Source organism: Oncorhynchus nerka, linkage group LG10, assembly GCF_034236695.1.
Source record: "Oncorhynchus nerka isolate Pitt River linkage group LG10, Oner_Uvic_2.0, whole genome shotgun sequence".
Classification (NCBI taxonomy): domain Eukaryota; kingdom Metazoa; phylum Chordata; class Actinopteri; order Salmoniformes; family Salmonidae; genus Oncorhynchus; species Oncorhynchus nerka.
The window spans coordinates 24,525,152-24,538,965 of NC_088405.1; the positions used below are offsets into that span (position 1 = coordinate 24,525,152).

The 13,814-nt window shown below is 41.0% G+C and overlaps 1 protein-coding gene across 11 annotated transcripts in view; it reads right to left on the reverse strand.

The window, feature by feature from the left end:
- Window positions 1–9,659: 9,659 nt before the first annotated feature.
- The window catches only part of LOC115135044 (protein bicaudal C homolog 1-like), a 79,175-nt gene continuing 75,020 nt past the window's right edge, over window positions 9,660–13,814 (reverse strand). For all 11 annotated transcript variants that reach the window (XM_065023151.1, XM_029669265.2, XM_065023149.1 and 8 more), the window contains exon 21: window positions 9,660–12,764. In XM_065023151.1, the coding sequence (XP_064879223.1) occupies window positions 12,637–12,764 (128 nt within the window). In that variant the 3' untranslated portion in view covers window positions 9,660–12,636. The remainder of the gene's footprint in view (window positions 12,765–13,814) is intronic.

The window sequence follows — 13,814 nt, forward strand, 5'->3', positions numbered from 1 at the left end:
AATCAATCAGTTGGAGTGCATTTGATTTCCATAGGCGGGTCCGTTTTTTTCACGGGACCTCCTATGTGTTGCGCGCCATTTTTTAAATGGGTGTATTGGTAAAGACCATAAGCAGCTCGTGAGTTTGAAGTTTGGGGAAGCTTACAAGTGTCATGACGTTGGCCTGGGGGTAGGTTTATGACACTCATAAATACCTCTTCCCCCCTTTTTCCTCTCTCTACCCTACTGATGTTACATTTACAAACAGCTTGGTTAACATAGAGATTCTGGGAACATCAGAAGGTGGGGGGAAATGAACTATATTCTGGTAATCCGACCAATTGAACATATGCTGTGGTACTTAATGAATATGATGTCAGTTCGGTTGTCATCTGAGACATTCTCATCAATGATAAGATGACATAAACTCTACAGTGGAAAGTCTACACATCAGAGTTATCGGATTCACATGGAATTGTTGTTCAATTTAAATGTTTGAATATGAAATTATTTGTGATGGGATGAAATGTGATTTTAGCTTCTAAAATGTGAGAATTGGGTTTTTATAAGTGTAGGGCTCTGCTCAATCAGTGGCCCGCCCCTGTGAAGGGACATGGGCTATACAACTTTTCAAACACGCCCTCCTCTCCCTTCCTATATAAAGCCTTGACGACAATATAACCTCCTGTTCCAAGGATGTGAGGACGACGGTCCGATGTCAGAATGATTCAGATAATAACTACAGAACGAAGCCAACATCAGCGTGAGCTTTGGTTGCGAATGGTATGAACTTTGAACTCTTATTCACTACAGAAGTGATACCTCCTAGCCATTGAGTTAGCAACAGCAGCTGCAAACGCAGGTTAGGAAGGAACAGACAGCGTATCCCATCTATCACACAACGACGTTACTACAACGTATCCAATTGACCACGAGAGACATTCTTCAAAGGACAAAGGACTCGGCTTGGCAACACGGCCCTCCATCTACCACCAACCTACCGAAGCGCAGCTCAGAGTAAATATTTATTGCATTTTCCTTTTCCAAATGGGCGGTAATTTAGAATGCATAAGATACTGTATTTACAATAACACAGTGTCGCCCTTTGTTCCTCAGTCTTCCCGCTCTTTCACTCAAACCCAGCCCCTTTTCTTTTGTGTAACAAGCTGTCATATCTGTTCCTTCCGCTAGGGACGTTTTCATTGATGACGTAATTTGTAATCAAGTTATGATTAATTATGTGTATGTGTAATTCTGTGTGATTAGTTAGGTATTTAGTAAATAAATAATTAAACCCAATTTTGTATTGCTGATTCAACTTGTTAGCCAGGGTTCGTGAAGATAACCAAGAATTTACCATTTTCAGATGAGACTGAATTAAGGTGACGATTAATATTGACTGCTATTGATGTAAAATATTACTAGGTCTTTAAGAGTTTATTCGGAAGATAACAGCTCTATAAATATTATTTTGTGGTGCCCCGACTCTCTAGTTAATTACATTTACATGATTAGCTCAATCAGGTAATATTAATTACAGAGACATTATTTTATAGAATAGCATGTCATATCACTTAATCCGGCATAGCCAAAGACACGACACAAGTTATCCTACCATTTATACCGATCTGCGTGCCATTTATGATTATTTTTATATGCAAATTTGTGGAACAGTTTTATTTCAATAATAACTTTGTTTCTCAAAATCATTGTCACATGGTTAATCATAAAATCTGAAGTAAAATTATACAGTCTAAAATGTCAAATTAAACTATGGCAAGGACACTAGCCTCTGCCATATGGACACATTGCTACGCTATGATCCATTAGCGGCTAAATAAATTAGAGCATAGAACTCATGGATAGCCTATAGGCCAATGCCGCAGAAGGCCTATAACTTCCATCCTCAACTAAGTCAAATATACTGAACAAAAATATAAATGTAAAGAGTTGGTCCTATGTTTCATCAGCTGAAATAAAATATCCCAGAAATGTTCCATACTCACAAAAACTTAGTTTTCAAATGTTGTGTACAAGTTTGTTTACATACCTGTTAGTGAGCATTTCTGCTTTGCCAAGATAATCCATCCACCTAACAAGTGTGGCATATGAAGAAGCCGATCATTACACAGGTTTACCTTGTGCTGGGGACAATAAAAGGCCACTCTAAAATGTGCAGTTTTGTCACACAACCGTTGCCACAGACGTCTCAAGTTTTGAGGGAGCCTGCAATTGGCATGCTGACTGTAGGAATGTCCACCAGAGCTGTTGTCAGAGAATGTAATGTTCATTTCTCAAATGTCATTTTAGAGAATTTGGCAATATGTCCAACTGACCTCACAACCGCAGACCACGTGTAACCACATCAGCCCAGGACCTCCACATCCGGCTAATTCACCTGCGGGATTGTCTGAGACCAGCCACCCGGACAGCTGATGAAACTGAGGAGTTAAAAACTCATTCTGATTGACTTGGCCAGGCTCCCCAGTGGGTGGGCCAGGCTCCCCAGTGGGTGGGCCAGGCTCCCCAGTGGGTGGGCCTGGCTCCCAAGTGGGTGGGCCTATGGCATTTTCAATTGACTGATTTCCTAATATTAAACTTCTACAGATGCACAATCGAGAGCATCCTGTCGGGCTGTATCACCGCCTGGTACGGCAACTGCTCCGCCCACAACCGTAAGGCTGTCTCAGTCTTAAATCATTTTCCACCGACTGTCTGTGCCTGTATTTAGTTTTCATGCTAGTGAGGGTCGAGAATCCACTCTCACATAGGTATGTGGTTGCAAAGGGCATCTCTGTCTTAACAGCTCGATTTTCCAAGGCAGGACACTCTGAGCACAGCCCTATCCAGAAATCTGTCAGTGGCTTCTGATTAAATTCAATTTTCACAGAAAAATTGTTCAAATTTCGATGAGAATCTCTTGTTCAGATATCATAAGTGGACTGGAGGCAGGACATGAAAGGGATAAGAATCCAGTTGTTTGTGTCATCCGTTTTGGGAAAGTACCTGCGTAATTGCGCACCCAACTCACTCAGGTGCTTCGCTATATCACATTTGACATTGTCCGTAAGCTTGAGTTCGTTTGCACACAAAAAATCATACAATGATGGAAAGACCTGTGTGTTGTTCTTGTTAACGTGCTTCTACACCTGCATTGCTTGCTGTTTGGGGTTTTAGGGTGGGTTCCTGTACAGCACTTTGTGACATCAGCTCATGTAAGAAGTGCTTTATTTATTATGATTATTTATTTACATTTGATTGATTAACACAGACAGAGAAGAGCTCCAACTTCTTAATCATAGCCTCAATTTTGTCCCGCACATTGAATATAGTTACGGAGAGTCCCTGTAATCCTAGATTCAGAGAGTCCCTGTAATCCTAAATTCAGAGAGTCTCTGTAACCCTAGATTCAGATCATTCAGGTGAGAAAAAACAGCTGTGTACACGTTACCAATCCACTATGTCTCCCTGTCATGGTTTTTGCACCATCAGGACAGATACCAACATGAGCAGCAGCTATGTTTGGCTACATAGTTAGTCGAATTCCCGCAAGAGAGTAACGGTTAATGTGATTGGATGTTAATTATTTGACCAGGATACCTGTATTTGACATCATGTTGTTATTTTGCTGAACACTAGATGGTTTAATTTGATTTTTGACAGTGAAACGGGACTACTCAGGCATGAAAAAAACCTAACGTAAATGTATAGCCCAGTTGGAAAATATCAATGGACTGTTTTATAAATGTGAAGAATATTATTTATTTAATTTTATTTGGCGTACCCCCGACAGCATTACGCATACCCCAGTCTGGGAATAACAGAGCTAGACCTATTGCCACGTGCTGTTTCTCTCGCTCGGATGCTTTAACTGACATTGATGCGTCTTTCTGTTGGTGCGCGTCTCGGTCAAATATATTATTTGGACTGGCAAGGAGGAACGGTAGGTTGGGCCAGGCCCCCTAACGCCCGCCCATAACGCCGGCCCTGGCCAAAAATATATCTCATTAAAATTGAAGGTTTTATTGCTCTCTCTACAGCTATTTGTATGAGAAAATTTGGGCAATACTACTCTCAAACCAAGCTATTAATTCAAATATAACCAAATATAACCAAATACATACAGTGTGTGTTATGACATGTGTAAATTGGCACATCATATCAATTGGAGTCCTACTACACTAGCCTCTTGAGTGTGGTCTAGACAAGTAGTTTCTGTGTGTTTGTCCACAGTGTCAGGCCAGTATTTGTGAGACAATTGGTAATGACCCCATGTTGTTTAATTGCAGTGCTTTAATTAACAGAGAAAACAGATTAAGACAGCATCTGTTTCGGATTTGTCTGTTTACATAACAATTCTATGTAATTAACTAACAGTTAAGTAATCTACAGCCAAACAGCCATTATAGCCTCTACTACCTAAGTTAACTAACATGATTCTCTCGCTCACACACTCATCTGCTTCTAGAGAGGAGGGAGATGAGGATGAGTGATTCTGCAGCCCTCCCTGCAGCCCCCTTCCCATGCTAACCCCTAGGGGGAGTCATCCTATGTTAGCATCAGAGCCTTACGCGGGAGGGGATTCCGCTGAGCCTTCCACACTGATCTGTGGCCACACCAGTCCGTCCATCCCCTCTCCCTTTCTTCTCATTGCAGAGGCTCTTACTAAATGCACGCTTGCGTAACACAGCCCGTGTGTTTGTGTGTCATATTGTCATATTGCTCACTCCGTGGCACATAGATCAGAGCCCACTTGAGACCATGGTGACAGAGAGGAGAGAAACACAAGGGAAAAAAGGAGACTCACCAAGCCATAGTGTGGCGGCAGGTAGCCTAGTGGTTAGAGCGTTGGGCCAGTAACCGAAAGGTTGATAGATCGAATCCCTGAGTTGCCTAGGTACAAATCTGTTGTTCTGTTAACCCACTGTTCCTAGGCTGTCATTGTAAATAAGAATTTGTTCTTAACTGACTTGCCTAGTCAAATAAAGGTTAAATAAAAATAGTAAAAAATATATGCTAGAGATTGAAGGCTATGTGTGTTGGCTTTAGGCAGCCTGACATGGTTGGTTTAAAGAGGGATTGGGGTGTTGGTATGTGTATCTAAACATGTATGTTTCTATGGACTGCTTTAGTTCCCATCACATCTTGGTCTCATCTGGACCAGAGAGCTAATCTGGTCCTTTCACACACTGTGGAGACTGGCAGGAGCCCAGCAACCGTACTCTAAGGGTGTAACACTTAACTGCCTCCCCTGGGGGTGAACACCGGACATGCAATTGGGTCACAGTCATATTGTGCTGTGTTGTGACAGGGCCTAACGGTTTACCAACACAGTCCGTCCAAATGGTGGTAATGTGTGAGTGAAATGGAGCTTGTCATCGATTTGCAGTGAGCTCAGTCTGTACTGTTGGATTAATGGCCATGCACAAAGTGAGTTGACAGTGGTCATTCCATCCAAGTTATAAGTGGACATCTAGTAATAAGCAGCTATAAATAAGCAGAGAAAGATAGATGCAAGGAAGATTCCCTGCGAATAAATGCTTTTATCACAATGAGTTGTCGTGACGTTGTATTAGTTAATGTGACGACTGTTGTTCATCGAATGATTAAAAGTTTCTAATTGCGTGATTAAGTGAATCAAACAATTATTAACTCATTAACCTGGGGCACCATGGGAAAACTAGTTTTTATTGAGTTTCTATTTCCCAAATTAACTCAAGAGTATCGGAATATCTATTTTACAACAGCCGCTAATTAACCAGTTGCCTCTACCAATCTTGTTCTGAACTTCGTATAGCCTGTGAATCTGCACGGACCCGGGTCTCACCAATGAATTCGTACCACACCAATCTTAGTTGAATATTTATTCACTAAAAACTAAAATGATGATAAAAGATACACATAGACAAAACACATTATAGGCTATTGATTAGAACCTAGTATAACGGGCCAACACACTATGGCGTGTTGTTACCCACGATGGGGATTTCAATAGAGAGAGAAAAAAGAAAGTACACAAGAGAAACATACATTTGGGTGAATTTGTCAGCTATGCTATTCTAACCCTAGCCTTGCCCCAAACTGCCGCTCTTATGGGTCAGAATATAATGATGTAATTACGTGGGGATGATCTCTGAGGATTCTCTGCGTAGGCCTTCAGCTGTTCGATGACGCACTACTCCGGCGCACCTCTCTGAGAGTCCTCCCGATGTCAGTGTCCTTTTTGGCTTAGGAGTCTGTTCCCTCACCCTTTGCTCTGGAAGGGGTCTTCTGAGGACAGAGAGCTCTGTAGCTCAGAGCATAGGAATGTAACCCTTTAGATACCACGATTCGATGGGAGATGGAGGCTAGGTGGTTCGACTTGAATTCACCCGCTTAGACACAGCTACTCATCCGTAGCTTGGGTAGAAAAGGATTTCTTTGTCCTCAAACTTGCATTGCTTTCTGGGTTCGTTGACGTTTTAGACCTTGCTGCAGCTGGGGTCACGTAGTCCTCCTGTAAATTTTATACTCACAGATTTTATACCCTTGGGTCAGAAGTGGGCGTAACCGCCTGTAGGGCAGTTCTCTGGGCGTACCAAGTTAATGAGGCAAGGTCTAGATTTTATTCAAATCCAATTTTAGACAACTAGCTTAACATTTCATCTTCCCCAAAACATTCTCTTTGATTTGGATATTTTCCATACAACGTACAATGTATAAACATCAAACATCTACTAGGAAAACTCTTCACATTAATGTTTTTGTAATAACGTCATCTATTAACCTTTAATAACAAAACAAAAACGACATTTTCATATTCCATCTATCGTCATGACCACCATTGTGGCTGACGGAAACCATTGTTCCAAAGTCCCTTTATTTCATGTTTAATGTTCTGAGGTTGGTTCTCCATAGTAACAGGACAAAGGAATTTGTCTGTGGCCTGAGATTTACCAGGGGCGTGAGGGGTCATAAACCCCCCCCACATCTTCAGACCCCTAGATCTCTCATCCTCTGTTGTGGTTGAGAGATAATCTGTAGGGTTGTGGTCTCCTGTAACCTGACCTGATCAGGACAGTCATGACAGAGGGTATGAGTCATTCCCTACCTAGGATTGAATGTGGGAGTAAATTGAAATGACAGCATTTCAAACATGACTATGAATCATGGGGATGGTCTTGGTTGAAATTAAATGTAGACTAAATAAACGTGACCTTGTCTTAGACAAATGTTACCCAACTCCAGTCCACCAGTACCCCCCAATGCACAAATGTTGTAGCCCTGGACAAACTCACCTGAGTCAACTCATTGAGGGCTTGATGATTAGTTGACAAGTTAAATCAGGTGTGCTTGTCCAGGGAAACACTGGCATAGACGCTGAAAGGGCGACTTTGTGAGCCAGAGCTGATGAGGACAGAATCAAAGAGCACTGTTGCACAACATACAGTGATTTAACAGTGTTCAGAGCTCTGTGAAGCCAAGTGTGTTTGGGATCTTCTGACTAAACAATTTCATGGCCAAATCTGATTATCTGCTCTAAGAATTCTGGGAATTACATCAAAGGAAAAGGAGTACTGTAACTATAGTATCTAAATGCACTGCATAGCCTAGTATACAGATTACATTGTACTTGAAATTAACACCACCCAAATACCCATCTCCTTTCTGTCTTTCAGAGTAGTGGTCTGGTGTGGGTATGCTGCTGTTCTTTAAATAGTAAGAGCCAGGGGATTCATTGAACGCATAGTTAGATTGTAATTAAAAGAGCTTTAAGTCTTCATGGTTTCTTCTGTGATGCTAATGTAGGACTAGCAGAAGCAGCTTCTCTTTGGAGCAGCATTTCAAATGGACATTTTCACACAAAGAAAATGTTATTGTTCTGCCTGCAGCAAGGCAATTACCTGAAGAGAGTGTGAGAGACTTTTAGTACAACAATGTCTTCAGAGTTAGGATTAGATATTACATTTCATTCATGTGGCAGCTGCCCAAAATAACATATTACTGTTCTAAAAAAACATCCTCATAGATGTTGCATAGATCATGCATAGATCATGCAGAGCATTTCTACAACAGTCAGACATTCTGATAGTGAAACTACTAAAGGTGACAAGAGGTGAGGTGACAACACTGTCTGGAAAGCCTTCTGTCTGTAACCATCCTCAGTGACATTTTGCGAGGGAGAAAGTATTTTTGGATGGCATCTTTTTTTCTCTTATTTTTAGATGCCATCACACCATCTTCATTGATGTTTAAATGGCAGCACTGTTTCCAGGACAGAGAACTGTTTTCTCATGTTAATGACATTTCCAGGAGAAATGTCTTCCTCCTTACACATCCTCACAGAACAACCATTGGACATTAACTTTACATATAGATTTACATGAAAGGCAGTGATATATTGTTCAGCTTTCTCTCCCCAGCAGGGGATAATGATGCTTCATGAGATAACGAGGGGAATCATAGTCTACGCGCTATGCTTGTTCAGAAAACATTTCAATGAGGCCAGCTGTTTCTGCTGTGAATGGAGAAGGTCCATTTGCTTTGGATGAATGATTTCTACATCACAGAGCGCATACATCTGCTATGGGGAAAGTGGAGGGCAATGAATGTGCCTCAGACTGTTTTACAGCCTCAAATTAAAATGAAATAATTCAATAGACTAAGCTAAATGAGATGTACCATAAATAGGACTACATCCAAGAATTTGAAATGCTCACACCAATAAAAGGTTGAGCCACTATTTCCTCTTAGAAGCAATTTTCTGTAAAAGCCTAATAAATTCAAGGAGCATGTTCTAATAATAGCCACTAAGTAAAGCTGAATGATTCAAATAAATGTTTTTCTGTAATTTAGCTCAATACACCTGTAGGCCTTGTAGAGGAGTTTTGTTACTGTAGTGCCCCCTGGAGGAGATAAACACATCTAAATATTCAGTCAATAACAGATGGGATTTACATAGTGTTTTTTTCCACCAGGTGCCCAAAGGGCTTTACATTACATGCAGCAGAAACTCCCTGCATCCACCACTAATGTGTAGCACCCACCTGGGTAATGCCATGGCAGCTATTTTGCTCCAGAGAGCTCATCACACATCAGTTGGAGCAAGAAAGAAAGAGTGATACAATAGATTGTCAAAGTGGTAAAGGGTAGGTATATAGCCAAAACACAATACAGCTGAGAATGTAGCTGTGACCTGACTGGAAGGGTGATGCATTCAGTAGAGAGTAGAACAGCGCACCCACCATTGACCCTAGGGCCACTTAATTACATGGGAATGGATTACATTTGCCAGCTGCTGCTACTCCCTCTCCCTCCTCTCTACAGTGATTCTGAGGGAAGAGGGAAAGAGAGAGAAGGGGGCGGAGCGTTACATTGGAGAGACAATACATTCCTTATTTAGTACGGTGGTGATACAGGCAGGATGGTTGGTATGGGTTAGTGTTTCCTAGTGCTCTGTCGATTCACTCTCTGGGATTAGATAGATCCTGCCTCGGGATTAGTGGACATGTCCGTTTTTATCACCAAATCGGACATACCAAGAGTTGGATTATATTCCAGATTATGAGAGTGGGCCTCACACAGGCTTTACTCAGCTATGGTTACCATAGTATTGTATCAAATTCACTGTCTTCACACATTGAATATCACTCTTCACTATAACAGTCAAAATGTATGTGCTATGAACAAAAACAAAAGGAAACATTTTACTGCATACATTTATTTCCTTTGTAATAACATTTGATAACTCCTCAAACACTTTTTATCTGTACTATATTTACAGATTTTAACAACAGAGCTAAAACAATGTCCTGCTCAACAATCCTATCAACAAAAGGAAAATAGCTATGGCAAAAGGCAATATCACTCCTTAAATTCTTGAATATTTTTGGAACTGTACCTCTCTCTCACAGGAAACTGGAGATATACTGCTAAAAAACAAGCATGGCTGCACAGGATAGAAACGCAAAGCAATACATACATCAATTCCTTAGTGGTTTACATTCATTAGAAATGTTGACCCATTTGATCTATCGCAGTACAAAGTAGACCCCTTCAAATGTATCCCTTTAGGAATAACAAGGACTAAACACAAACATGAAATAACGGTTCTGTAAAAGGTGTGGGGAAAGGAGGTCGGCGGTAAACTGATTGCAAATGACTCCCTTCATTAAACTAGATTAAAAGGCATCAATAATTCTCACTTTAACATTCACTTGACAGAAAACAATCTCTATTGCCCTCCAAACAGACAAATGACCAGAGGCTTTACAGAGGCGAAAACAAACACTGTCGTCTGCACTGTAGGTACATGGGTCGACATAACTGCACTGACATAAATCAATGCTGAACAGCTTCAATATAGTACCATTATAAAGGGTTAAACAAACCCCATATTTCTTTGTGGAGTAACAAATCCCTTTTTATATCCTGTCTCTTTTTAAAATGTCTAAGAAAATGAACCACTACACTACTGGTCGGAAATGACAACCGTGTCAGAATATGTTATATTAATACAACAACGACATTGAGAATGGCTCAAATCAGTTAGGAAAGTGGTATAGTGTAAACACATGATACAACAGAGGGCCAAGAGAGAAAGCATGCAAAACGAAAAACAAATGACTTCTCTCTGTGCGTGATTACAGAACGGTTGATGCTAAGAGTGATGTTGCTGCTGTGCGGAAACAACATTTAAGAACAATTTTGACATGCAAGTTGCTTTGAAATGTTCTCTCCCATCTACTTCAACACTCTGAACCTAGAATCTAGTTTGAAGATTGAGTGGCCTCTAGACTCACACCTTGGGCTCTACATACAGGTCACTGCATTGTCAGTCAAATGCTGTACCATCTACCAACAAACGGTCTGCACATGAAGATGGTGAGTACTTCACACGAACACTCTGTATATGATAGAATGCAAAAAGACTCAACATCCAGGCTTAATCTGGGGGGTTCAATCGGAAGCAGTTATAGCAAATACACATTCCAGAGTCAGCCAACATTAACAAAAAGGTATGAGTATACTGTGCCATTATATGAACCCAAACATAACACAGCGCTCAGAGTGAGCCCATCCTTTGATAAGCAGCACCACTGCACACATAATCCTGTTACTTCATCAAATATAGCTTTACAAGATTCCCGGATATCTGATTTCACAACCGATACTGACAATTGTATATTTCCACTATAGTTCATTTAATCTAGAATAAATGTTATGAAGACTTTAGACTCTTCCATGAGGACACAATCTTGGTAAATGTCGAGAAACGTGTCTAGGCTAGGGGCTGTCATATGAAACAAAGTTGAGTTTCCACCGACGGTGTGGTGTGGTGTACCCCCCCCCCCCCCCCCTAGGTGAGCAGTAGTGTCAGTCCTGTTCTGAAAAATGGCAATATTCTAATATAAATGATTCCCTGCTGAGCAATTTACTGTAGAGAGAGAAGTAAAGGCATTCTATACTGTAGTAGTGTGGAGGCATTCTACATTGTAGTAGGTTCTTGCTCTGTTCGCAGCTCTAAAGGCAGTCCAAGTGAATGGAAAGATAAAAGCACCCCGTCTGGGAATAGTGACTGGTCTCCTGAATCAATAGAGGAACACAGTGGGATTCAACATAGAGTAGAGACCACCGAAAGGTTAACAGGAGACATAATGACAAGGACTAAGAAAACCATAGGAGGCCAACAAACAGAATCACTTCTGACAGATTGCAGACTGACTCTCTATCTGCTGCTGTCTCATGGCACAGCCTGACCGCTCCACAGATTATGGGGCAAAAGTAATTATCAAAGAGACTAATAATATTCAAATGACAAACCATAGGAACTTATTCATGACTGTATAAAATAATGAAAATACAAAAAAAATACATGTACACTGATTATCAATAAAACCTCCCCCCAAAAATGAAGATTCAAAAAAATAAAAAAATCATAATGCAAATACAAAATCATAATTGTCTAAATACATATGACCTTGACAGACTGCTGCCCAACTGCTGGTGGATACAACACTGACCTTCGTGGAATGTCCATCAATCAAAACACTGAGGGGTCAAAGGTCATTTCTCTAGGTTCTGTGTTTAGTTGATGATGTCACTTGGGCACTTTTACCTTTGAACTTTAACTTCATTCCCCCATCTCACTAAGTGCTTACATTTGGCTTGGTACAAATACATCTGTGCTTTGAGTTAATACAAAATGCATAGGTATTCCAATATGAGGAATCAGGCTTTCACAGGCAAAATTCTAGTATTGTTAAAGTGCATGTCATTGATACAACAGCATACTACGAATGCAGACGGTATCAATGTAATTATTTCGTACTAATCATTTGGCCTGTTCCCTTCAACAAAAAATGACAACTATTAGACAGTACCTGTCCTTCATAACTAGTCAAATACCCTTCATGTGTAGATACTCCACAAAAACATTTTAGCACTATGTGGAGTGAACACTGGACTTTCTATACCATTGAGATCTCTTTTTTTGGCACTTCTGGTTAAACTATGGCTTTTTGTCCCCCCCAAAAAAGAGTTTAACAGTCATTGTTAAGCATAAGATGGAAGGTGGACCACTGAGACCCAGAGAGGCTGGAGACTGGGCTACAGAAGCCCAGAGAGAGGCACTGAAGGCTGGGTCTCTGTCGTGTTAGGTTCTGGGGGAGTGGAGTTCTACCACCGGCCACTGACACTGGCCATGTCAGCGTGGAACTGACGAGACAGACGCCCGCTGGCGCCCCCTTCCAGGAAGGAGGACCTGATAGGAGGCTCAAACAGCTTCCTTCGGTTCTTGTTCAGTTCTGGAAAAGACAAAAGAACATAATACTGTATAATTGCAATTGTTTCAGATATGTTCAATAACATACTATGTTTATTCATCAAGAGTCCGACAAGTCAATTCAAACTGTAAACAAAATTGGAGGGAAAGTACATCTTTGAACGTCAACAAGACCTCTCTTTGAACGTCAACAAAACCTCTCTTTGAACGTCAACAAAACCTCTCTTTGAACGTCAACAAAACCTCTCTTTGAACGTCAACAAAACCTCTCTTTGTGACCCATTGGTTTGCCAGGCAGATCACCCATCTACTGAACACAATTATTAAAAAATGTGTCAATAAAATGGTTCAGCATCTTTAAGTGAGGAGAGAAGGGAGTGTGTTCCTGTTTTGGAGCTCACTGACTTCTTCAGCAGAGATTAGAATTGATCTGAGCTTGGCAACGGAGTGCAGCAGTGGAACCAACTCTCGCCTTAAGCACTTCTCAAAACAGAACACAGACCACCTCCCAAATTCAATGTGACCCCAACTGCATCATTAAGACAGACCACCTCCATCTCCAAACCTCACTGTGACCCCCTACTGCATCAGTAAGACAGACTACCTCCCTCTACCAACCTCAACTTGACCCCCTACTGCATCAGTAAGACACACTACAAAAATGAGCAGCAAACTTTGATATAGATATGATCCCTTCTCTCTAATACAAAACCATGAAATGATCATACCTGCGATGGTACAAAACATGTTCTAAGTCCTATTCTACAGGAATACATAAATATTCATATATTCAAAATGCCACTTCATTGAATCATGTTCACTTCTGGTGGAGGAAAATGATTACTCCTGTAGTTCAGCATTTATAAACAAGGATTAGTTCATGTCACAACAAACATCTGGGGCTTTCGTTGCCTTGGAACAGTATGGGAGGATTTGAGCTCCTCTCTGTCAGCCAAAAAGAAAAACACGATTTGCACCACTGACTACTGAAACCAATGGATGGCAGTAGAGATTGATTGCAATGAATGTTCAGCTATGGGGCCTGGCTATAGTTGTACCACAGCCCATAAGC